This window comes from Antedon mediterranea, chromosome 10 (genome assembly GCF_964355755.1).
Source record: "Antedon mediterranea chromosome 10, ecAntMedi1.1, whole genome shotgun sequence".
NCBI lineage: Eukaryota > Metazoa > Echinodermata > Crinoidea > Comatulida > Antedonidae > Antedon > Antedon mediterranea.
Window position 1 is genome coordinate 23,511,507 of NC_092679.1, and position 25,708 is coordinate 23,537,214.

At 31.0% G+C, this 25,708-nt stretch overlaps 1 protein-coding gene across 5 annotated transcripts in view; it reads left to right on the top strand.

Annotated features, from left to right (window-relative positions):
* LOC140059844 (uncharacterized) overlaps positions 1–25,708 on the top strand; it is a 43,927-nt gene that overhangs the window by 2,111 nt on the left and 16,108 nt on the right. For all 5 annotated transcript variants that reach the window (XR_011847260.1, XM_072105788.1, XM_072105789.1 and 2 more), the window contains exons 3-17: positions 3,310–3,401; positions 9,003–9,065; positions 9,534–9,591; positions 11,050–11,142; positions 12,195–12,311; positions 15,165–15,257; positions 15,684–15,866; positions 16,561–16,721; positions 20,045–20,120; positions 20,454–20,711; positions 21,063–21,306; positions 23,511–23,636; positions 24,032–24,102; positions 24,510–24,628; positions 24,859–25,046. Coding sequence is in view for 4 of the 5 variants with exons in the window: in XM_072105788.1 (XP_071961889.1) it covers positions 3,310–3,401; positions 9,003–9,065; positions 9,534–9,591; positions 11,050–11,142; positions 12,195–12,311; positions 15,165–15,257; positions 15,684–15,866; positions 16,561–16,721; positions 20,045–20,120; positions 20,454–20,711; positions 21,063–21,306; positions 23,511–23,636; positions 24,032–24,102; positions 24,510–24,628; positions 24,859–25,046 (1,942 nt within the window). In the remaining variant the exon portion in view is untranslated. The remainder of the gene's footprint in view (positions 1–3,309; positions 3,402–9,002; positions 9,066–9,533; positions 9,592–11,049; positions 11,143–12,194; positions 12,312–15,164; positions 15,258–15,683; positions 15,867–16,560; positions 16,722–20,044; positions 20,121–20,453; positions 20,712–21,062; positions 21,307–23,510; positions 23,637–24,031; positions 24,103–24,509; positions 24,629–24,858; positions 25,047–25,708) is intronic.

Sequence of the window (25,708 nt, forward strand, 5' to 3'; positions counted from 1 at the left end):
TATATATTTAGGAACTAATTGTGAAATAAATTTTATATTGTGCCTTTTTCATTACTGTGGTCTAAAAAATTGTACAAAGCCATCGATTATTATTATCAACCAAATTGAAAGTCCAACACAATGTCTCTGCAAAAACTAAACATTACAAAAAAGATTTTTTCCAAACAATGGAAAAATGTGTAAAACTTAAAAGCAATTAAGCTTTTGAGTTATATCAAAATTGACAACCGTTCATTTGTTAAATAAAATTGCTTTGGTTAAAAGAACCTAGTGTACAACCATAGAGATTATGATTTTGTATTGTATTATAATGATAGAGATATTTTATTCATACTGTAGTTCAATCTAAAACCAGGTCAATGCAATACAATTGTTTCAAGGATATGAAAATCACATTATTGTTTTATACAGTAAGGATTAAAAAAACATAGCAAACCATATAGTACAGAATCATAATCAATGCAACATTTATTATTATTATCGAATATACAATTTATTCAATCTGAAAATTACAGTATTTTATAGGTGATTTGTTTTTCAATATTTATAAACCCTATCATTTCATGTAAATTGCAAATTAGTATAATACATAGATATCTCATCATCTAGATATTTATTACCATTTATCTAGGATAGGATTTATTGTTACTTGGTTAAAGCAGGCACACCACAATAGGTATTCCGCAGAGACGTGGGCTGTACACATCTACAAGTTAAATAAACTAGTCATGCATTTATTAGTCAGGCTTTCATGCAACTGGATTATTCATTATTAATCCATGGATTATGACAACAATTCGATCAGGAAGTGCCTTTTGGGCTTTGCAAATCAATTAGGAAAATTAATAAATTACTAAATGGAATTTAAAGTATTCATTTAATATATAATTTAATAATATTATGTCATGAATTGTTGTACTACTGTACTTATAATTCAACATTATTCTTTAAACATAGGTTAATTTAACAGTATATGTTATTGCAATTATGATAATAATTAATTTAATTTATTAATTTAATATTTAAGTTAAGTCTGTATACTGTACATTTATAGTTTTAATCGAACAATATTTTTAAGTGTCCATATACTCAATGATATCAAGGTTTACTAATTGAAAGAATAACACTTGAACATGTTCAATTCAATAGGATTATATAATAAGATTTTATATAATAGGCTCTCTATGTCAATTTACACTCAAATAGTAGTAATTTTTAAAGTTTATTTTATTTTTTTTATATTTTTTATTTATTCAATTTCTGCCATATACATAAATAAAGAAGACAAAACAATTATAAAAGGAGGCACGGAAAGACCAAACAGGTGCTAAACACCTATGCTAGTTGGTCAACCCAGAACAGAGAAAAATAAATAAATTACGTTCTACAATAAAAGCATCGACAAGAAAGCGACCAACTACACACATTTTCAATATCAAAATTATTTAAAAAATAAATATTGAGATAATTAAGTAATTTGGTTTTAAAAGAAATTGCTTACAAATTGTTAGTGATTTGGGTGTAAAGTTTTCATCATTATTGGATGCAAGTGTAACTGATTTCCACTGAACTGTACACATTTCCACTTCGCTAATTAATACTAATTATTAATCAATAATAAGGCAGATGATACACGGCATTAGTACTTTGGAAGGAATGAGATCCAATATATAGTACTGTAGGTGATTCAATGAGGTCCTTCATACTGTAGGAAACGTTTTGAAATGTTTAGAGTCACACAAGCTAGGTTACTGTAGCCTACCCACAGGTCTTTTGTTTCAATGCTTAGAAACTATTAAAAGATGTTGTGAATTGTTTATTACATTTTGTCCAACTTTCATTCAGTGTTTTTAATAGGATCATGACAAAACACCAAATACAGTACACTTATCAACAGGGAAATGTAACATTTTCTGAAACAGTGCAACAGACTGTCATTGTTCCCTTTACAAATTGACATAAAAGATTGTAGTTTGATAGCAAAACTCATCAACTAAAGCTTCGTTGAACTTCAATAGCAAATTCTTAACCTACGGGTTTCTAATAATAGTGCAAGTAGTCGTGGTCAAGAGTTAAATAATGAACCTTTTTGTGTACGTCAGGTAGTTTGCATTTAATAGCTAACCTTCAATTTAAATACAGAACAATTTTTAGTCATTAGCTGTACTTTTTACTAGTTTTTATTGCAACAATAAAAATGTTCTATTGTAAGATACACGTTGATAGATTTAAAATAGTATAACGACCCATAGAATTAGAAGAGGTCATTAATGATTAATAAACTTTAAGAACTGTGCTGTCCAGTACTGTACTCCCTAAAGCCAGGTTTACCATAAATATTTAGTGAATAAATTTCTCCCTACTGAAAAGTGTCATAAGAAAATATAGCCTAAAATAATTAAAGAACTGTCTAACTGCAGATTAGTGGTAGGCTAGACTATTCAATTCTGTTTCATTCAGTCTACAGTACAGTAGTAAGTAGGGCCCTTGAACGAAAAATGCTCAGTAGGGGTCAGTGATGTGTGCGAATCCTCAGAATTTTGTATTTCTGATAATTGAATATTCCCTTTATTTAAAGAATATTAATATTTTGTGTGTTTAACCAATTAAAATAAAAAATCTAATTAACCTGACATCTGAATGTGAACTACTACTGTACAACATCCCCTTCCTTAAGTTTTAGTGACCTACAACACACTCCTTCCTGAATGAAATGAACTACAGTATAAAACATCCCCATGTGTGTAAAACCCCTTTTTGAGCTTCCTCATTTTTTTTCAATTAATCTGGCCATTTCTACCTAAACCTTGGCGACACAAACACATTTAGGAATCGCAATTTGCACTTCCCTGTTCAATCCACAGCGTCTATCTGTCAAATCCATAGAGGAAATGTACGTTAATTAGCCTCATGATTTTACTTGGTCATGATTCATCAAATGTTTTCATACACCTATTTCTATAAAGCTTGCGTTCGAATTACTCAAGTTTTTTGAAGATAAAAGCTGTTCATTTGTGACATACTTTCTCTTGTGGATTGTTAATTATCAGTTTTCCTGCAAAAATACTGAATTCAGTTTCCACCTGGGACTTTATTGCCCTCTGAATTATACAGAAGAATTTATTTCTGTCTTGGGTTTTGTACTAAACGTACAGTATTGTACTTTGTAAGGACATTCTTGAAACATAATGGTAAGATTTTAGTACAGTTTACAACTTGATTAATATTTTTGTTTTTTTCTTTAGTTTCTTAATTAAAGATGGCCTAATGTACTGTACATTGTAATTTTTGGATTTTATTGTATTGTAGGTAACGTTAGAGCGAGTACTTGGAATTACTGTTGCTGATGGCTCTGCCCTTGCTTGTGATCCTAATACTGGACTTGTGGCCTATCCAGCAGGGTAAGTCTTAAATTAACATTAAAATAAAACTATTAAAACTACTTTATACACGTTTCTGCCAAAATAACAACAGTAGTCTAATTTGTATTAAAAATAGCAATGAGCCTCATTTTTTAAAGCCAAAATTCATATATTTGATAAAAAGATACAGTAGGGCTATGCTGTCTAGAATTCTAAACACTAAACTGGTAAGCTTTGGGTCTGTCTCACCCACTCATGAAAACTCTACTACTCAACTGTATACTCTACTAATTCACAGTATCAACTAAAACTGTAGTCCAAGAATAGTACAATCAGAACATTTTGACAAATGACAAGCATTTCATTTTTCACTGGCTGATTTTTACGTTAAAACGGTGATTCATAACAATAATACAGTACTGTATACCACCACATTCTACTACGCAATACAAAGCATACCCAATAGTACTGTACATGGACAAGCATTTCCATAGCTTTGCATTTTAAGTACTGTATTAAATATGCTAATTAACCAGTTAATTAATAATTTGCTAATACGAACCCTGCCCTTAAAACTGAATTTAAATAGTTCATTTGTGTACAGTAAGCCTTACATTTGATGGTGTGCAACTGAACACATACAATAATTTCTGTGGTTATTTTTCACAAACAGAATAGATCTTTAACATAGAATAATGGTGACCATTATTCAAATGATTCACTTTGGCCTATCTATTGTACAAGGTCATTTGACCCTTCAGTTTGTAGTTTTATTTTAAAGGCTTGATAGTCCACTCAACATTGACCATCTGATGGTAGCCATAGCAATTTTGATTATTTACAAAATTTATCAGAATATTATTTAGCGTACCTGTGTATGTTGGGTTTTAATGTATTGTTGTATAGACTTGACTCAATCTACTTTTTGAAAAGATACACAGTGCGAATACATATTGTACTATATTCAATGTGATGAAGTTCGAAGTTCTGTATCTGTACTTGGTAAAGAGCGCCTCATACTGTAATATTCAAATGATTTATATATTAAATATTAAATACTATTGTACCGTATTAATTACAATTTTACATTTTATTTAAAAAAAATTTAATTTTTATAATGAACTGCTCGGTTAAATGGCCAACAAAATATTAAAATATAAATTAAAGATTTTATTAATAAATGACAACAAAATTCTTTCATTTAGAATTGTTTGTAGTACAGTACAAAGTAGACTTTTCTTATTTTTTAATCTGTATGTTTGTTGCTATACTGTAGGTAGTGGCCAAAGCTTATAACATTAAGTACAATTTGACTCAAGCTTTCAATTAGGAAGGCCTAGACTGATTAAAAATTGTTTATAGTTGTGTGGAACCATAACAGATGTGTTACCAATTAATAAATTAGCAATTACCAAGATAATTTATGTGTTAATGTATGTGGGTTAAAGGTTAAAGTTAGCGGTATAACATTCTCTAATTCATGTTGTTTAATACAAACAGCAAATTAGGCCAGTGTTTAATTAGTGTTTATTTGTTATTTTAATACCAGTGTTTGTACATATTATCAATAGTTTGCTGACCGTCCAAAAGGTGTATTGTTTTGTCTAAAATGATCCGATAAATTAACAGTGACAAGTTGATGAGGGAGTGCTTCATTTAAACAAAACTTGATGGTACAGTTGTAATGAATCAAGTGCATGTCTTTTTGGAAAATTATCAAATTTATTCCAATTATTACACTTACATTGTAGACGTTATGTTGTAAAAGTTCATTCTGATGTCAACGCATTGTTGAACTTGAAGACAATTAGAATGTGTTCTGGACTTTGTTCACAAACATTGTGAATTATAGTCTAACAGTGAGAGTAGACTGAGAATCAACATGTTTAGGCCTATAACTTTAATTATTATAGACAGTAAATTAGTATAAATGAAAGTCATTAATTGATGTGGATTTTTTTAATTGATGGAACAAAAATATAGTTTAAAGCCTGTTTTCCACTACTGTAGTCAATTTTGTTTACGAAAATTAAAGCATTTGCATTTGTGTATTCATATTTTCGTCTTCCAATCTCAGTTCATTGAGTTTTGTGCTTCAGAGAAATTAATAGTTTATACTTTTTGTGAAGTGCAAATTAACTAATAATACTATACAGTAATTAATGGAAAACAGGTATTTTTTTGTTTTCATCATATATTAGTCTACAGGTAGGCAGCTGATACATCATCAAATGTATTTAGCATGAACAGTATTACTTTCACTGGTTACCCAGGCATAATTTACAAGACACTGTATTCATTGTGTGTCATCTCCTGTGTTTTCAATTCAATTATGATCCAAAACCTTGATGTCTAATCATTAGTGCAGACATCCCTCTGAAATGATAATGAACTGTTGGTTGGTTGGGATGAGATTTAGGGCATACTGTAAAAATGCATGAAAACCACCAGATGGGAAATGGACCAAGGTTTAACAATTAGTTTAGTGTACTTATACATGTTTGCTGTTCAGTTTTCTGCATGCAACACAAAATGGTTGTTTTATTTTTATTAGTAATTGGAAATTGTGAATAAATAACATATTTTCCTCTTGCAACTACTGTATTACAGTAGGCCTAATACAGTTCCCTGATTAGGCAAAATTTTCCAGTTATTTTTTTCAGTGACACTGACACAGTTAGTAAAAAATGGTTGAAATCACTATAGACTGCTTTGCTATTGTGTACTTATTTTTGTAGACTAAGATTTGAGACGAGACACTCTTACTGGTCTTTACTCTTTAAAGTTTGTCACAAAGAACGTTTTAACCACACAAAATATCATATTTACGGATACTGTGCTATCAGAAAAGACGGATATTAAAATTAATATTCTAATCTATCAATTTACAGTTTAAATAATAGTGACTGTGTGTTTACGTACATAATAGTTAGCTATTGTCTTCTCATACCATACTGCAGCATCTGCATAGCTTTGTTGTATTTAAACATGCCAGTAGAGTACTGCTATACCAACAGTACTGACAGTAATGTGTGATTGAAAGGTTGATTGTCAATGTCAGCTATTATTTTTTATGTCATAACAACAACATACAGTATTTCAATGTAGTGAACATCATCATGTAATTTAATTATATTTCAATGTTGTGACTGTATCATTCTTCATAGAATGAAGGTTGGCAATGGTTGTGTCCTCTGTAGTCATTAGCAAGTCCTGTTACTGTACATCATAGTAATGTCATTTACAGACAAACAAGTCATACATTTAATGTGACAGACAGTGTATATTATAAACAGTATATAAAGTGTAAATTTAAATTAGCTATTTTAAAATGGTATTGTCAAATAAGTTATAAACGCCACACTGTTATTTAACAGGTTTTTTTTATTACTGTACAGTACTGTAGCTGAAGAAAAGGTACTGTACAATAAAAAATGTGTTGCGAATAAACTTAAAAGTAAGGGAAAGATTTTATACAGTTTACTCAGACTTTCTTTAGACACTATAATGTATTATTTATCAAAGTGTTGTGTCTGAATTTACCTTTACTGTGTAAATTAATATGTAGGCTACAGTACTCAATTGTGCTGCTACTATGCAATGTATTATGTATACAGGATGACAGGTAGTTGGTATAGTTAAGCCCTCCTGTTGTCAAAAGTCTGGAGTTTAAACCAAATGTTTGCTCAACTACTTTTACTTGCATAATCTTGTGAACTTGAGGTAAAGCTCTGTCACGTATCCACCTCAAACCTGCTGACTGTTATCCAACTGAACCTTTTAATACAGAATGTTCAGTGTAAAACTGTTGATAATTTTGTATGATTTTATCCACCCCTATTGTTGATAACAAACACAGTTTGTAGACAATATTGTATACTTTATTTTAGGTTCCATATTTAGGGAGGCATTTCTTTTTTGGGTTACTAATTTTGCTATGGTAACATTATTCAACATGTACATCAAATAAATTCGCCAATCAGTTATACAGTTAGTAAATTATAGAAATTTGCTGTTATTTTGCAACCTTTAATAATATTAAGCAAGTTTGTTGGTTAGCCCCCCTGTCGTCATGGATGATGCTTTTTAATCTAGCCTCTTTGGTTTAATAATATTGTTGCCATTTTTGGCCAAATTATTTCTACCTACTGCTGATCAAGAGGCAGATAACATTAATCAATGATTAAAAAGTGTAAACAAACTTTCAAAGGCCCTGTTTCTGCTGCCAACTAAATACCGTATATTATACGGTATTTTTTTAATACCGTATATATACGGTATATTTTTGGCAGCAGAAACTGCGCTCATAAAAAATATACCGTATTTTGTATACCGTATTTTCCCCACAAAATTTGTGGATAAAATACGGTATTTACAAATTTATACCGTATTTTTTGTACCCGTTTCTGCTGCCAATAAAAAATACCGTATTTTCTTTTACATGACAAAAGGTCACCATTCGTGTTTTTATTTTCTGTCGCTGTCAGCTGCTTTATACACGTGTATAGATATATTCGGCAAAAATGTGGAGCGAAGACGTCACAGTTTTACTAAATAAATGTGTGTGGGGAAGCTAAAATGTCTGGCCAACTAAAAGGTAATAAAAGGGACAACCACATTTATAAAGACATTTCTAAAAAAATAAAGCAGGAGTATGGAATAGACTTGTCTCCAAAGCAAGTAAACTCAAAGCTGAAGAGCCTGCGAAAGCAGTACAACATTGCAAAATACAATAACTCGGGGAGGGAACGAATTAATTGTCCCCATTACGATGCTTTCTGTGCTCTCACAACATCTCTATCACTAGGGCTAAGCTGTTGAAAGTGAGACGTAAAACTTCCTTTATTGCGACTTTTAATTATCGATCAAATAAATGAATGGCAATTGGGGTAAAAAAGATGAAATTTAACACGACCACCCAAGAAGTATTGTTAGCAGAAACGGGATACTAAAAAATACGGTATAAAAAATACCGTATTTTATACCGTATTTTTATACCGTATTTTGAGCAGTTGCAGCAGAAACAGGCCCAAAGACATTTTATAAAATGTAAGTCTTTCAATTACAGTACAAAAGTAATATAATACTGTACGCTTGCGGTTGGTTTACATCAAAACAGAAATTGTTTCTGTTGACATGTGCACTATCAGGTGTAGGCCTAGTACTAAAGTATTTTTATGGGTGACTTCATCATAAAGGATACTTGATAGCTGTTCTGCTCAATGTAAATTTTATTAAATATGATTGATATATTTTGTTTTATTTGTCAATATCAGTTTATTTGATTTGAATTAATTTTTTTTACAGTTAATTATTAAAATTAATGCAATTATTAAAATATTAGGATAAAAAATATTTAATTTTGAACTACTGTATGTTTTAAGACCAATTTAAAAGTTGCTACATACACTACTGTTAAAGTTGCTACACTACTGTAGCTTTAAATTAGATAAAATGTTAACATTGAATGAAGTAGACTGTACATTGAAAACTGTAAAAGTAATGGTGCTTTAATCACAGCATACAGTACACTGGGAAACAATGGTTAAATCTCAGATATAACAATGTCTCTTCAATTAAATTTGTTGACAAGGCTTCAGAACATCAATGTAATACATTATTCATAATTTATTCTTTCAGATGTGCTGTGGTATTGTTTAATCCAAGGAAAAATAGACAGTCATTTATAATTAATAACTCAAAGTAAGTCATGTAACAAATGTATACTTAACAATACATTTGATAATGTTACATCATGCTGTGTTATTTAGGTAAATTGCACAGTATTAAATGTTACATTGTAAACATTTTTCAATTTAGGATGATGTACAGTAATAGTCTAGTTTAATAAGTCACAGCACTGTATGTTGTTTAAAACTGCTACAGTACTTTGTGACAAAGAAAATCCAAGAAAAGCATTGTTTTCATACCATAGCCATCAACAAATTCACAAAATGGAAGTGGCACATATTGAATAAAAAAAATTACTTTTGAACATTAATTAATAATTTATTATTCACTGAGTGAAGAGAATATTTTCATTTGTTGAAAGTTGTACTCATTGAATAAAAAAGTCAATATTTCAACTCAAGAAAACGTTCTGTACATTATAGAAGTTATGAAAGATGATTATATTATGAAATTATTATTTATGACTTATTTTATGAACAGGAAAACTATTAAAACATTGGCCTTCTCAGCAGATGGTAAACATTTGGTCACAGGAGAGGTAAGAAACTTTATAACTTTGCATAACATTATGAAAATCATAGGAAAGCCTGTAGGGTATTTCCTGCTGGGAAATCAAGTGAAGGTGTCTGTGAGCCATATTGTGCTTTTGATTTCAATTTCTCGATCCTAGGTTCAATTATTGGTTTAATCTTTTACAGTACTGATTTACTGTACTGATATGGCAAGCAATACAGTACATTATACAATTTTCGTTGAATCCTTAAATTAAGGTTGAATTTGGGAAAGTAAACAGTACGTTTGAAGGTATCTTCTTGGTTCTTTGGGTGGTTGGTTTGTTGAATTTAGGCTGGAGGGAAGGCCTTCAAATATGTTTTAGATTAGACTGGGTGGAAAACTTTATTAATGTTGGGTGACTCTGTCCTCGATCCTCCATACAATCACATCAATACACCCATCATTGATGATTTCACCTGTTACTGTATATAGTGTTATGATACTAGATAAACACAGTATCACACTACAGATGCAATATACTGACAGTTAAAATCGGAGTGAAGAAAACTATTTATCAAGTACTGTACACATCCATTTATATTTAGAAGCCTGGCTTGAAATGGCAAAATAGTATCACTTTTTATTTACGTTTACACGCAAGTAATGAAAATCACTACCCTTGTAGTGTACATTGTACTTTATAAGAGTTCACACAACAGTCAAATGTTCAAAACGTCAACTGCGTAAATGTTTCCACTTTGCTTAAAGCAAGCTGGGCCAAATTTAGCCATATTAATTACCAGCACAATCCAAAAGTGTAAATGGAGGTCTTTACATTAGTTCTGTTTATAATATGGAGACTGCATCAGTGATATACAGTATAGTATAGTTTGTTGCTGTCAATTCACTAAAGGAATTGACCTAAACTAATCTAAACCAATCTAAGGATTATGGCGTCAATATCCAGCCTAAGCCCAATGGAATATGTCTCTGATCTAACTAATCTAGGCATTATAAATAGGCATACAAAGTTCACCAATTATTGGTTGTAAAAAGATAAAGGTAATTTCACTTCTTATGCAAATGTGAAGTAATAGCAATATAGACAAACTAGTCTACAGTATAATTTTCCTACTTTACATATTCCAGCATTCAATAGATTTCAAAACTAGCATTTATATAACTAACTGTACAGTATGTCCCCCACCATCAATTTAGCCTAAAATTTTATTTGATTACTAATTATATACCAATTAAATTTAGGCATGACATACCTCCTTTTTCCATCTAAAACTAACAGCAAGTATATTAATGTTGCTTACACTTTTGTGTTTTTTTAATGACGTTACAAAGACACAGCACACCATGTTTATTTCTATCTCTTGATTGCACAAGTAAGAGATGTGTATGCGAGTATAGTTATTACCTCAACATGAAATCCGTAATAAAGTAAGAAATCCAGTTTACTTTGTATTTCAATATACTATTTCATTTTCCACAGAGTGGACATCGGCCAGCTGTCAGGATATGGGATGTGGAGGAAAAAACACAAGTGGTGGAATTCCACAGTCACAAGTTTGCAATTACATGCGTTGTAAGTGTAGTGTTTGAATAACAGTTAATGGAAGGAGTCCTACTTTTATTCCGATATACAGTATAGACCCCATATTAAAGTGGAGACCTTCAGGATCTATCAAATTCCACCACCACCACTCCCCCCCCCCCTCCTCTCTCTATGTATGAAAGTATTTGAATTCATTTTTAAATATGAATATGAATGAAATTTGGCAAGTTGGGATTTGGAAATTAGGTATTAAAATGTTGCATATATGGAATAAATTAATTAATGGAAATGACTGTCGCCATGATGAACACTAATCTTACACAAAAAAGTGGAAAATAATATTTTTGTAATCTTTATTCATTTTCAAAGAGCGAAATTATATTCATGCTCATCTTAAGATAAAAAAAAATATAAATCAATCAATGAAATACAAAAACAATCTATTAAATATTCAACAATATCATGTTTATTAAAATTTCAGATAATATGAAATAATTAATAAGTACAGTATGAATAATTCATTATAATACACCTGCCTCAAGCTCCTTAACAATTGGGTGAAATAATACCATCAGTGATATATTTCACATCACTTCCTGGCCATTCTACCTGATCTCCAACCTAGACAACGTTTACATTCAGTACAATAGCGACAAGCTGTCAGGACTTGTAGTTACACGCTTTCATACACATATTACGCTTCAAGAGATTTGTTGAATAAAATTAGTGGAGCAACAAATAATTGTGAAATTTATCTTTTATTTATATCTTGATTTGTTTCAAAGCAAATGATATGATTTAATTTTATTCCACTGTCCTAATGTTTTTAAATTTATAGAACTGTACTCTTTACAGTACTAGAAAATTACAATTTACTGTAGATTTCACATAAAATAAATGATTAAATCAAAGAAAATTTTATTTATATTTAATTAAAAAATGATTTAAATAATCAAGTTTACATTATATCAATACTTTTAATTATTAAAAAAATATTGAAATTAAAATTTTTTTTGTCAGACATGGGTTCATCTTATGATTTTTAAAATAATTTAAATTTAACGTTGCTATTTATTTTATAGGCTTTTTCACCGAATGGCAAGTATGTTGTGTCTGTTGGTGAGCAGCACGATAAGACAGTGAATGTGTGGGATTGGAGGGGAGTAGGTCTTGTGGCATCTGGCAAAATTTCATCCAAGGTATGTACCGTATTCATCAACAACAATATTATATAAATATATACAAATTGCAATCTCAAATAGTAGTTGGCTACTCATTTGTGGTTTTTAATGTTGGCTACACAAAGAAAATTAACTTTATATTATAAAGTGGTTTAAGTTGTGTAATTTTGCTACTCTACACATTTTGCTGGTTTAATGCCATTTTAGTACAAATAAGACAGTACTGTAGATTCTATCTACCTGTATACAGAGATTTTAACTCAATACTTCATACAAGTATTAAAATCTTGAACATTGAATTGTTTTTCTGAAGTTAAAGAGGGAAATGGTGGTTATTCAAGATGTTATTGTGTATAGGGAACAGCTACTATTTCAGAACTAAGTCTCTGTAATTCGCAAAAGGCAGACAGTGAAGTATTAGGCCTACCATATTTTTATTAACCACAAATAAGGCAATGATGCTAAAAAATGGGGTGGGTGGAAAGATTCATTACTGTAGGAGGTTGACATAGGGAATGGATGTTTGATTCTTGGGTTATTGGTATTAATGCTACCCCCTACCCCAAAAATGTCTTTTTATTGTAATTTTGAAGAATAACAAAATTACATGACAATTGGTATTAATGCAGTGCAATTTTTTTCATGTTAACACACATTTTGTTATTCAATGTCAGTAAACACAAGTAAAACACAATTAAAATGAAAAGTATTGAAAAAATTGGAGATTTGATATTGAAATGTATCTCATTATGGCAAATATTTGCAATTTTGCAAAAGGTCAGTGACCTTTTTGACCTCTACTCACCTTAAACATGGTTCAATTAATTTTATTAAAATTCTATATGGTTAAAAAACACGAATGCTACACAACGACACAAAGATCATACTAATTAGATGTTTGATTCTTGGGTTATTGCTATTAATGTTACACCCTACCCCAAAAAATGTATTTTTATTACAATTTTTAAGAATAAAAAATGATAATTTGTGTATAATGAACTGCAATTTTAATCTTGTTAACATATATTTTCTTATTCAATATGTCAGTAAGCACAAGTAAAACACAATTAAGATAAAACATATTGAAAATTATAGATACTATGTTGAAATTTATCTATATTTTGGCAAAAATGTGCATTTTTGTAAAAGGTCAATGACCTTTTGACCTCTACTGACCCTACTAATAGTCCGATTAATTTTATTAAAATTTTATAAGATTTTAAAAGATGTATGCTACACAATGGTACCAAGATAATACTAATTAGGTGTTGGATTCTTGGGTTATTGGGATAATTGTTACCCCCTACCCCAAAAATGTCTTTTTCTTGTAATTTTGAAGAATAACAAAATTACATGACAATTGGTATTAATGCAGTACAATTTTTTTCATGTTAACACATATTTTGTTATTCAATATGTCACTAAACACAAGTAAAACACAATTAAAATAAAAAATATTGAAAATTGGAGATTTGATATTGAAATGTATCTCATTATGGCAAATATTTGCAATTTTGCAAAAGGTCAGTGACCTTTTGACCTCTACTGACCTTAAAATTGGTTCGATTAATTTTATTCAAATTTTATATGATTAAAAAACATGAATGCTACACAACGACACCTAGATCATACTAATTAGATGTTTGATTCTTGGGTTATTGCTATTATTGTTATCCCCTACCCCAAAAAATGTATTTTTATTGCAATTTTTAACAATAAAAAATAACAATTTGTATATAATGAACTGCAATTTTTATCTTGTTAACATATATTTTCTTATTCAATATGTCAGTAAGCACAAGTAAAACACAATTAAGATAAAAAATATTGAAAATTGTAGATACGATATTGAAATTTATCTATATTTTGGGAAAAATTTGCATTTTGCAAAAGGTCAATGACCTTTTGACCTCTACTGACCTTAATAATCTTCCGATTAATTTTATTTAAATTTTAAAAGATTTTAAAAGATGTATGCTACACAATGTTACTAAGATAATACTAATTAGATGTTGGATTCTTGGGTTATTAGGATAAATGTTACCCCCTACCCCAAAAAATATTTGAAGATAAAACACTGATGATCATTACAAATGACGCAAGTACATACAATGCATCCCTATATTTTTCTTGTTAACATCGATTTTTTCACTCTATATGTCCGTGGGAAGAAAATGATACCGGGGTGCACGGTAACCCCCCTCCAGCCCATGGACTACTTCTTGTATGCTTCACATTCTTTGTCAATCAGTAATGTTTCAATAGGCAACAGCAGTCAGTTTAAAGAATGCAGCAGCCAGGTTACAACAATATTATTTATTCATTATACTTGTTACATTTGTGGCAAACATTTTGTATAACATTCTACAGTATATTGCTAGATTAGTTACATTTTGGTGTGACTTTTTTAGAAAATCAGGAATTAGAAAAAGGAATTTTCTTTTATAAAAATATAATATTATTAATTTTTTATCTTCAAATTTATGTAAATGGTGATAGAATAAAACAAGTGTACATTAACTTCGAATAAACAGATACTGACAATTCAATGTTTTGATCTATTTGACCATTTCCAAGAATCTTGGACTTTATTCAGTGAATCTTCTGGTATTTTTGACATTTTTAAAAGTACTGGATAGTTACAACAATAATGGCAGTGCTACCAAAAAATGTATGGTTTCAATTTCTAGCTGTAAGATTATGTAACATTAGCTGCTTGTTGCAGCAATGATTGTGTAAAAATTAAAGTTAATTCATATTTTAACAATGGTGCATTCAATGTTTAAAAATTAGTGCTTGCTGTGACACACAAAACAAGTACATTTACATAATACATCACTTTTAGAAAATGATAATGTATACCTTTTCTAGGTTAAAGCTCTATCTTTTGCTGAAAATGGAAGTTACTTTGTAACTGTTGGTAACCGCAATGTGAAATTTTGGTATCTTTCTTCAAAACGCAAAGTAAGTGATAATTTGAGTATTTTTAAAAAATAAATAAAAGGTTTCCATACACCACACATAGTAGACTTAGAGGTTTTTACCTCACTGTGCAGGTATTCTGTATAGGGATGGTCAACATGTTATTTAGCATAATATTGTTTTTATTTTATGCTCTTTAGCAGCTTTATTTGCGATCTATATTTGTTTACACTACCACTCATTACCTCGTAACAATTGTCATCTCAGCCAGCCACATTCATTAGCCGCAGGCACATTCATATCTCAGACACCAATACACCTTCTTCTCACTTACCAACAGCTAGTAAAAGGATTGTTGGCAGTTATTTTCTTGTATTACTAAGTTCACTCTAACTTCTGTATAATTACAATTAAACTATACCAGGCTGGCTTTTAATTTATTATCCCTTTTTACCTTTTGTGTCTCAGACACGAGAAGCACTTCCTCTGTTAGGCCGGGCAGGTATCCTAGGAGAGCAGCGGAATAACTTCTTTACAGATGTAGCGTGTGGCTTGGGTGAGAACAGCAACAAAACGTACTGCGTAACTACATCAGGCTTGCTGTGTGAATTTAATGAAAGACGTTTGTTGGACAAGTGGGTAGAATTGAGGGTTAGTAAACCAACTTGGAACCAAATCAATTTGCTACAATTCTAATGAACCATAAAGCCATCCTGTGTCAATTACCATTCAATAAAAAACAGTTACAGTACGTACAGAAGAACAGCACAGAACTTTTAAAAAAGGCGATACCTTTGGAACCTCAACAAAGTAATTTCGCCAGTGTAGCATAGCAAAAGGCTATACAAAACAACCTTATTGCTACACATTTTGAAAATTGTATAGCAAAAAAAATACAATACAAAACTATATTTTAAAATGAAATTTTTCCCTGGCCTTATTGGCTGTAGTGCTAAAACATATATTTCCCCTTTTGTTTCATGGGAAATATTCCCCTTAAGTGGTTGTCCTCTGAATGGGGAGTGCCAGAGTACGGTTTCTATTAAGTATTCACCAGCAAATGGTGTATGTAATAAGTGTACCCAGTGTACCACCTTTGGCAGTCTGTTTTGATTTTTATTAGAAAATGTAGATGACCTTGACTCATTTGTGTTTTAAACCAATGTTGCGATTTGTCAAAATGGCCATGGTTTTGAGAAATGGTTTTATTTTAGTATGAGAAACTTGTTTATAAAACGAACTACCAAACCTGGTATCGTAGGAAACTGTTCTTCCTCCTTAAATAAAAACAGATCATTACATCTAATTGTCAGTTAAAAAAATTAATTGACTTTCCTTCCGTCAGGTATCAAGTGCAAACAGTTTATATGCAACAGAAGAGCATTTGTTTGTTGGCTGCAATGATGGTGTTGTTCGTTGTTTTGATGCTTCAACCCTTCATTTTGTTGCAACGTTACCCCGGCCACATTGCCTCGGTGTCAACGTGTCTGATGGAATAGATCCAAGGTAAAGGTTTTCTAAGTATAACCTCATTTTCTAAACATATAACTAATAAAAACAGCTCATGATGTACATGAAACATATGTTCTATACTGATCAGAAAGTTTCCGACCTATGACTGAATACATCCTGTATAACAGCTCATATGCCGACATGTCTGTTCCACCATATACCAACTTAAGCTCACACATTTTACACGGGTGTAATGTGTGACGTGTGTTCAACTTTAGCAAATGAGTCTAGGCCTAACAATAAAAAAGTACAGTAACTAGTTGAGGAATCTATTGCACTATTAGTATTTGATGCAAAAGTAGTGGCATCCACTGGCAAAATTTTTACCAACTACAAAATAGTAATTTTCACCCTTTTTTAAAGAAAAAAATCTCCTACTCCTTCATTCAGGTCTTAATAATTGTGTCCATGCAAACACTTATTTACCTCTAAGGGTCTTGCTCATTTAGATATATTTTTTTTCAAGGACATGATGAAATGCAGCATTCTGAGGACTTTGATTTGACCATTATGTTATGTAGAATATATTGTTTAGCAAGATAAAGATGACATTTAAGAGAATGTAGAATAGTGTTCAATTGGAGTATGCTAAGAAGTGTAGGAAATATTAAGTGAATAATTGTGAGAATGTTTGATTGAAAACATATTGAGATGGGAAATGATTAATTTTGTAACATTCTTTTTTAGATAAAAATAAAATATTGTTTATTTAATCTAAGTAACCTTTTGTCTTTGCATAAGAAACAATTTTAATAGGTCATATTAGGTTGTAATCATTTAATTTTATGCTTCTGTTCCTTTACAAGATTCACAAAAACGATTTTATTGGTTGAGAGGTTTTGTGTAGTAGTTAATGATTGCTGTTTCCTCCATTTAGAAATATAACTGAAAGATTGAATAACATTAGATCAACATCTTGCAACATAATAGTCAAAGTGAACTCATCAAATAATACAAACTTTTTTTTCACATTTCATATTTTATAAAACAAACACAAATATTTATTGTAGGTTTGTAATGCATGATGTGTTTCAATAGGAAATAAAGTATGGCTGAGAATATCTCTAAAACAAATTTCTTATTAATGTATTTGCGTGACAGTGAATGATTAAATATACACAGGAAAATTAAAAGTTGGCTAAAGATTGACAATTTAAATTAGAACTGCCAAGTGTGACACGCCATTAACAAGAAAAGGGGATATTATTCAAACCACTGTATAAAAGTTACGGTATGAAATTAAATCCTGACATTGTCATACTTGTTGAAAGACAAATAAATGTCTTCTCTTTTAAAATCCATGGACATTTGTTTGGTATTGTTATTTCATATGATAAATCATAATTATAATTTGCACTAGATCAGATGAGGTTGATATTAATGTCACAGAGTGTCCAGACTGGTGGTAAGTTTGTTAGGAAATATTTTCGAAAAAGCAAAAGCAAAAATGTAGAATCTGATACAAACTGGTGCACATGCCAAGACCATTGTCCTAGTAGTACTGTTTAAAAGAAATGAAATGAAAGTATGCTAGGTTCAGGGGGTACTGTAGTTTAAGATGAATGGCCAAAAGGTGTGAGTGAAAACATCATACTACCCTAGTAGTTTAGTGGGCTTCTTAGAGTGCAAAGCCTAATAGGCGATTACAGGTAGAGGATTTGTTAAATGTTGTTTAACTGTCAAAAGTTATGAGTTTGCGCCCCTAGCCCCTGGATTGGTCAGAAACAGATTAGGATGGTTCCATCGTCGAGGTCTCCACTTCGCACAACAACTGTACATCATTTTGTACAATTTTAAACAATTTAACATATTCACCCTCATTAATGTTGTAAATTTGTATGTAATAAGAGTATCTCTACCTGAAGTAATGAAAAAAAGAAGGGGTCGGTGGTGCAAGGATAAAGGTGGGTTGTTCTTATGAAAGACAAACGAAAAAACATAATTTTAATGTTTTAAGGATGTGTGATGAGCTTTGTCAATGCACAGGAAATTTGCCATTTAGCATAGTAGTTTAGTATAGGAGATATTTGTGCATAATTGCTTAACATGTAAAGTCTGGTGGCAGTGCCTTGCAGTGTGCTTTGTATGATACAAAAATCTTGATTTATATAGTATTGCATTGATTGGTAATAGTTTCATGAAATATCATTTTCAGATACAGGAATGTAATGTGTGTAGAAGGTATGAGGCAGCACACAACGTATGGACTAAAGTATGCACACAAGATGCTTAAATGTGGCATACTAAACATTAATATTGGAATGACCATATTCTAGTGATGATTAAAAACCCCACCCCAAGTTACACAAAATTCTCCAAATGTTTACAAACACCTGAATGTGTAATGTACCACCTGGATGTGGAATGGAATGCCTAATCTTGAGGATGGATCTAAATAATGCACAGCATGTGATAACTACATAATCAACCAATCAAACGGCAAAGATACACCTGTGTTATCTAGAATCAGCCTCCTAGATTTAATTCATTTTTAATAACTTTATAACCAATGCTAGTTTCCTTGTATTTGTTTATCGGCGGGCTCACATGTGTCAAAATATATAGTTTTATTCCTATGGCTGCAAACATCAGTTCCAATACGTTTCCAAAATAAAACAATGACTAGGTTAGTGATGTATAATTCAGATAATGGCACAACCTGGCATGAGAAATATATTTAAACATAAATGTGGAAGTAATTATTAGTCGTAATATATAGATTATCTTTGTCGCCTTATATTTTCTCCCTGTTGGATTACTAATAGTTATATTTATAGATGTTTGTATCAATATATAATTGATTAAAGCATAATATTAATAGTATCAAGAATTTTAGTTTATGGAATATCAAAACATTTTTGGAACTTTCTCTTACTACGGCAGAAGAACACCGTCTATTGCCCAACATGTCATCTTAATAGAGGTGTACCCCGTAAAGGCATTGGCTGTAGTGCTTTGTAAACGTTATTGTTTACAATGAAAGTTTGCCTTTTTTAGTGTGCCTTGAATAGGGGTGTCCCAATGAAGGAGTTCTACTGTATGATTACCTCAGCTTAGTAGACATAATCAATAATGAACACAGTGAAGTAACATCAATGTTGTGAAGATTATTATTATTATTATTATTGAGTGCAATAAAGTAATGTGTATTTCTTCACTTCGGTCTTGAATGAAATTCCTGTGTGGACTTTCACCTGGTTGAGTATCTCTCTATAAAATATACCATCTGTTCATTTGGAAAGGCATTCCTATTTGACATCTTAGAATCAGTCTCTAGTGTGAACAAGACCTTACATTCTTAATTTATTTTCTTTTAGCCACCTGTCCATTCATAGAGATGATGCAAATTACCCAGATGCCATTGCACTCAAGGTTGATGATTATAATAAAAAGGTATTAAAGTAGTAGTTTAGTAGTATTTATTTGAACAACTGAATGCCGTTTGGTGTAACACAAAGTGGAGAAGAAGTTGTTGTATGTGTCGTATGCAATTCACAGGTTATTCAAATTGTGTTTTCACTAGTATTGTTCAGGGCGTTTTGTTTCACTACGCCATAAACGATGTCGCTACCCTCCCCCACCCCCACACCCCAACTCTTAAATTTATTAATGTATTTTTAGTATGCTATATCAAAATAAAATCTTAAATGTTTATTCAAATTACATTTTTTTATGTAATCATCAAAGCTTAATTATAAATATGTAATTATATAATTTCTTTTGCAGTTAACTTGTGTTTATCGTGACCACAGCGTGTACATTTGGGATATCCACGATGTTAAAATGGTCGGTAAACAGTGGTCGTCATTATACCACAGCTCTTGTATATGGGGCGTGGAGTTGTACCCCACCTTAGGCAAACATCAGAAGGATACGTTACCACCGGGTTCGTTTATTACGTGTTCTTCCGATGATACGATACGAGTTTGGAACCTTAACCACACTAATAGCAACGATGTATTTAAGAAGAATGTATATAGCAATGTAAGTATACAGTATTGTCTTGGTGTGCCTGCGCCAATTTGTTTGTTTCTAGTTTATCTATTTTCTTAGAATACACCAGTGACGTAACAGATATTATTGGCGTAATGGTAAGTTACTAAAATTGTGCCCTCCAAACTACTGTATCAAATTAGCCAATTGAGGGCCTCATCATGGTGGCAGTCAATGGTTAAAGGTGAATGACCCACATACCCATGAAAAACTTATGAATATTCATGACTTCTTACATACAAGAACAACTTATGAATATTCATGACTTACCCCCTCCCCCCCCCCCCCCAAGAACAACCTATGAATATTTATAACACTGTTTTCATACATTTACTTCTACAGGAATTGATGAAAATAGTTTATGTTGATGAAGAGAAAACCCACCTAACAGATATAAAACCAGACACGGACGAAGGGAAGAATGGGGTACGCTGCCTATGCATAACCTCTGATGGACAGCACCTAGCGTCAGGTGACCGGTCTGGTAATATACGAGTCCATGACCTCGTTCTTATGCAAGAGGTCAAGTGCATTGAAGCACATGATTCTGAAGTGCTTTGTTTGAGTTATTCAAAAGCAGAGACAGGTAGGAAAAACTAATGTTATTTGTTAAGCTCTGTCTACTTTATCAAACTTTAAATGTGATGTGCCCATATATAGACACATCACTACCATATTTGGGCATATCACTACCATATTTACTTTTTTTGTTAACCACCTGGTACTCCACCGTAGTAGGATAATATTGATTGTCTTTATTTAGCTTCATCAATTCTGATTCTTGCTGCCTATTATACACTTTTAAATATAACGCAAACATTTCGTTAAAATCGGTCAAAAAAATATATTTTATTAGATTATATGCTTCGAATGACACATAAAGTGTTTTAATATATTTGCCCCCTTTTTGTCATAAGTACTGTATAAGTCTAGACTGCTTCCAAGCACAACATGCATGATTTGCAATACGTGATAATATTTCATTAATGTCTTTTTGAAATTAAATTATGATTCAATGTTATATAAGATATACAGAATAAATGATGACTACACACAGTGCATTCTGTGTGTCACTGATATTTTACATGTGCATATTTTGTAATACCTTTCGGTATTGTATACATCGTGTGGAGCTCTATTTACACTTAACTAGTTTGACAAAAAAAGTGTGATGTGCCCAAATATGGTAGTGATATGACGTCATTGTGTCCATATATGGGGACTGACATCTCATTTTGTTGTCACATAATGTTTGATGGTGTAGACAGAGCTTAAGAACATTCATTACTCTGAGTAATATTGAATCAGTATATTTGGTAGTTAGCACACTTTTACAAAAACCATCATTTAATACCTAAAACAAGCTTGCACATTTTCTTAGAATATAAACAGAAAGATTTCATTTTACTGGCCTTGGAAAAAATAATAAGATTTTACATTTATGAATTTCCTTAAATGCTCTTTTTCCAGACGGATACAAGATTATATATTTCTATCATGGCGACAACTGCAAATATCCTTGATATTATTAATTTATTTCATATTTTATTATTTTAAAATTATTTATTGGCCAAAAGTGTCCTGTATTTGCTCTGATTCCCACACATAATCAAGCTAGTGAAAGGATGTACACATTTGTTTGTATTCATTACTTATAATGAATGACAAACATTGTTTTTTAGATATCTGTTCATGACTCTGCTACAACTATAATTTTAACAATTTTTAGCCTCTTAACTTTTGTGTGTGTTTTGTAAATTGTATTTTATATTTATATTTTTGTATTTTGCCAGTTTTCAAATCACATTTCTGTTTTTTTAAATGGACAATAAAGTATATATGACTATGACTATTAAGAGTACTGTGCAGCATAAGACAATGAAATATTAATGCCTCAATTATTATTCCATCTCACTGTTGGTGAACTAAACTTTTCACATTTCAAACAGTAATTTTGTTTAAGGGTGGCTAATATACTGTTATTATTTGATGAGTGTCAGTTAATTGCTGTGTTTGTCTCTAAGGTATACAGAATATTCAAATCTCACACTAGGTCTCAGCACACACAATCTTGTATACAGCAATGATACATATCCAAATAGCATGTGAATGCGTGGGAAATGTTTCATAAATTGAATTTCCTTTTAGCTGTACCCTGGGATTTGTTGACAAGTGCCTTGGGATGGCAACCATTACCACATGGTTATCGTTTAGTGATAACTTTAAGGGAAACATCAAAGTTTAGCTTACTAATTGCAATGCCTATGGTAATTTGTCTTTACTATTTTCAAGTTGATAGTGACTCTTTTTTCTATATCTACTAAGAGTAATGTCTTATAAATTTAAATTCTTTATTTCTTTTTAGATCTCTCAGTAGTAATTTATTAATGTATTCATTTTATTTCCAAATTATGTACTTACCTGTAATTATTTAGTAGTTTTATTAAATTCCATTAGAAAAGTTTAGTTTATATAAAGCAAAGATTTTATTGAAACTTAATTAACAAAATTATGTCATTGTTATATTGTATATTAAACACTCTCAAATTATCTCTTTGAGAAAATTCTTCCAGAAATAAACCAAAACTGGTTTAAAATGATGAAATTGCATATTGTACAACCATACTTCCTAGAAAACCAAAAATTTCTTGGATCAACCGAAATATGTCTGGTATTGAGAGATAGAGCTAACTGTATATTTACCTTTTTTATGAGGGTCATGATGATCAAACATGTTTAAGCTAAATAATTTATACATTCATAATTATTAATATAAATATTTTCTTTCAGGTCATAGTTTATTAGCATCATCAAGTCGTGATCGTCTTGTTCATGTGTTCAACTTAGAAGATGATTATTCATTGGTCGAAACACTTGATGACCACTCATCCTCAATAACGGCAGTATCGTTCGCTGGTATGAAATATTTCATTCCATTTATATTCTTATATTACATTTTTTCATTTTTTACCATTTTATTTTTCTGTTGTCAACGGTTCGCATCCCATCGCCGCTCTCCATATGTTTCATTGGCAGGAATACATGTAGATATCGCACTGCCTTTCAGGTGAGACGTTAAGCTGTTGGTCCTATGTGCAACATGGCTCATATGCATTGGTGTGAAACTAATGTGAAAATAATAACTACTATGTGTGTATGCTGTTTCATGCTTGCCAAAATAGAAGCACTGGTGGTGAACCGTGATGGGTGGTGGAAGAGGAAGAATGAACCGAAAGTGAAACATCCTGGGTACTAATTGTACAAGTTATCAATCAAAAAAGGCTCATTATTACTATTTTTATTTTGTATAGATGTAAATGGGCAATTGAATCTGATAAGTTCAGGAGCAGACAAGGCATTGATGTGTAGAAAAGCAGTTGAGGTAGTGTTATTTATACTATATTGTAAATTTCTAGAATTATTTACCAAATTATAGATTATATCATTACAGAAAACTTATACAAAGCAAACCTACACTGCATATCCACAACATTTTCCAATAACAATTTAGAAAAAAGCAAAATACATTACTATAAAAGCAATTTGCACTCAATATGCTTCATATAAAAAGTTTTTTACAATTACTGTTAATAATATTAGTGAAATAAAAATGCTTAACATTGTGTCTTTTGCTTTGTACAATAATAAGTTCAACGAAATAAAACATTATCATGTGATGCAATACCAACAGCATGTTAGCAACTTACTCAGACCAGACCTGACTTCCGGTTCAATAATTCTGTTTGACATTAGTTTTAAACCATCTTTGTTTTTACCTTTATATTTTAGGAACCTAGTTTACACTTTTCTCGTAGTCATCATATCGTTTGTAAAGCCACGTTTCATGACCTAGCCATAGATCCCACCAATAAGTATGTTGTCACAGCATGTCAAGACAGGACTGTAAGGTGAGTTGACCCCTTGAAGTGGCTCATAGCGTGAATGTGAATTTTTTTAGTTGTTGCTGAGGAACAAACTCTGATACCAAAAAATTACCCTTTTATACCAGGAAGGACACAGCTTGCATACACTGCCTGATGAAAATCTTCACCAATCCGCAGCACCTTATTCAATCTGATTGTGAAACTTTTTCTAGCATACAGTAGTATTATAATATTTCTTCCATTTTTTAACCCAGGATACACCATCTAGCAACCGGAAAAATAAGAAATTCGTACAAAGGGGCCTTAGCCGAAGATGGCACATTAATCCGCGTTGAAATTGATCCTTCTGGATTGTATGCTGTCACCAGTTGCTCGGACAAATCAATTGCAATTTTTGACTTCAATAGTGGTGAATGTTTGGCGACTATGGTTGGCCATGCAGGTTAGTTTAAATTTTTGAGTTTTAATTTATTTTTTTTCAACTTGAAAGAAATGTCAATCACATTTTACAATTAAATTATTTATTTGGAAAAAAATTCATTAAATTATTTACTACTTTTAGTGCAAATTTATTTTAAGAAATTCAAATAATATTTTTTCAGTAAATAATAATTTATGCATGCGATAACTATCTCTCGTACATCTGTTACAGAGCAATAAAAGATCGTTTACATATTGTGTTCACGTTGTTTAACCCATAGCATTGTGCTGTGTTTCTTCTACCTTGATTTTGTCCCATTGATCTTACCTATTGTTTTTGTTTTGTTTACTCAGTGTTATTTATACTGTTGGGTTTACCATAAGCAGGACAAACATATACTATTGTTAATTTGTGGTTAATTAGTTTCTATTAATTAATTAGTGTCAGATATTAATTAATTAATCTTAAGTTCAAGGATGAAACATATAATAATACCAGTCATGTTTCCTGACTTTTATCATAAAATAACAAATATATTATATGTTAACGTACAGTTTCGACATTTGCCTGAATTTTTATTTCTTTTTAATGTCATATTAAATATTTTAATTTTAAGAAGAATATTTTTTTGGGGAAAAGTGCCTAATAAAGATACTTTACTATTATAAATTTCTACTTCAGAT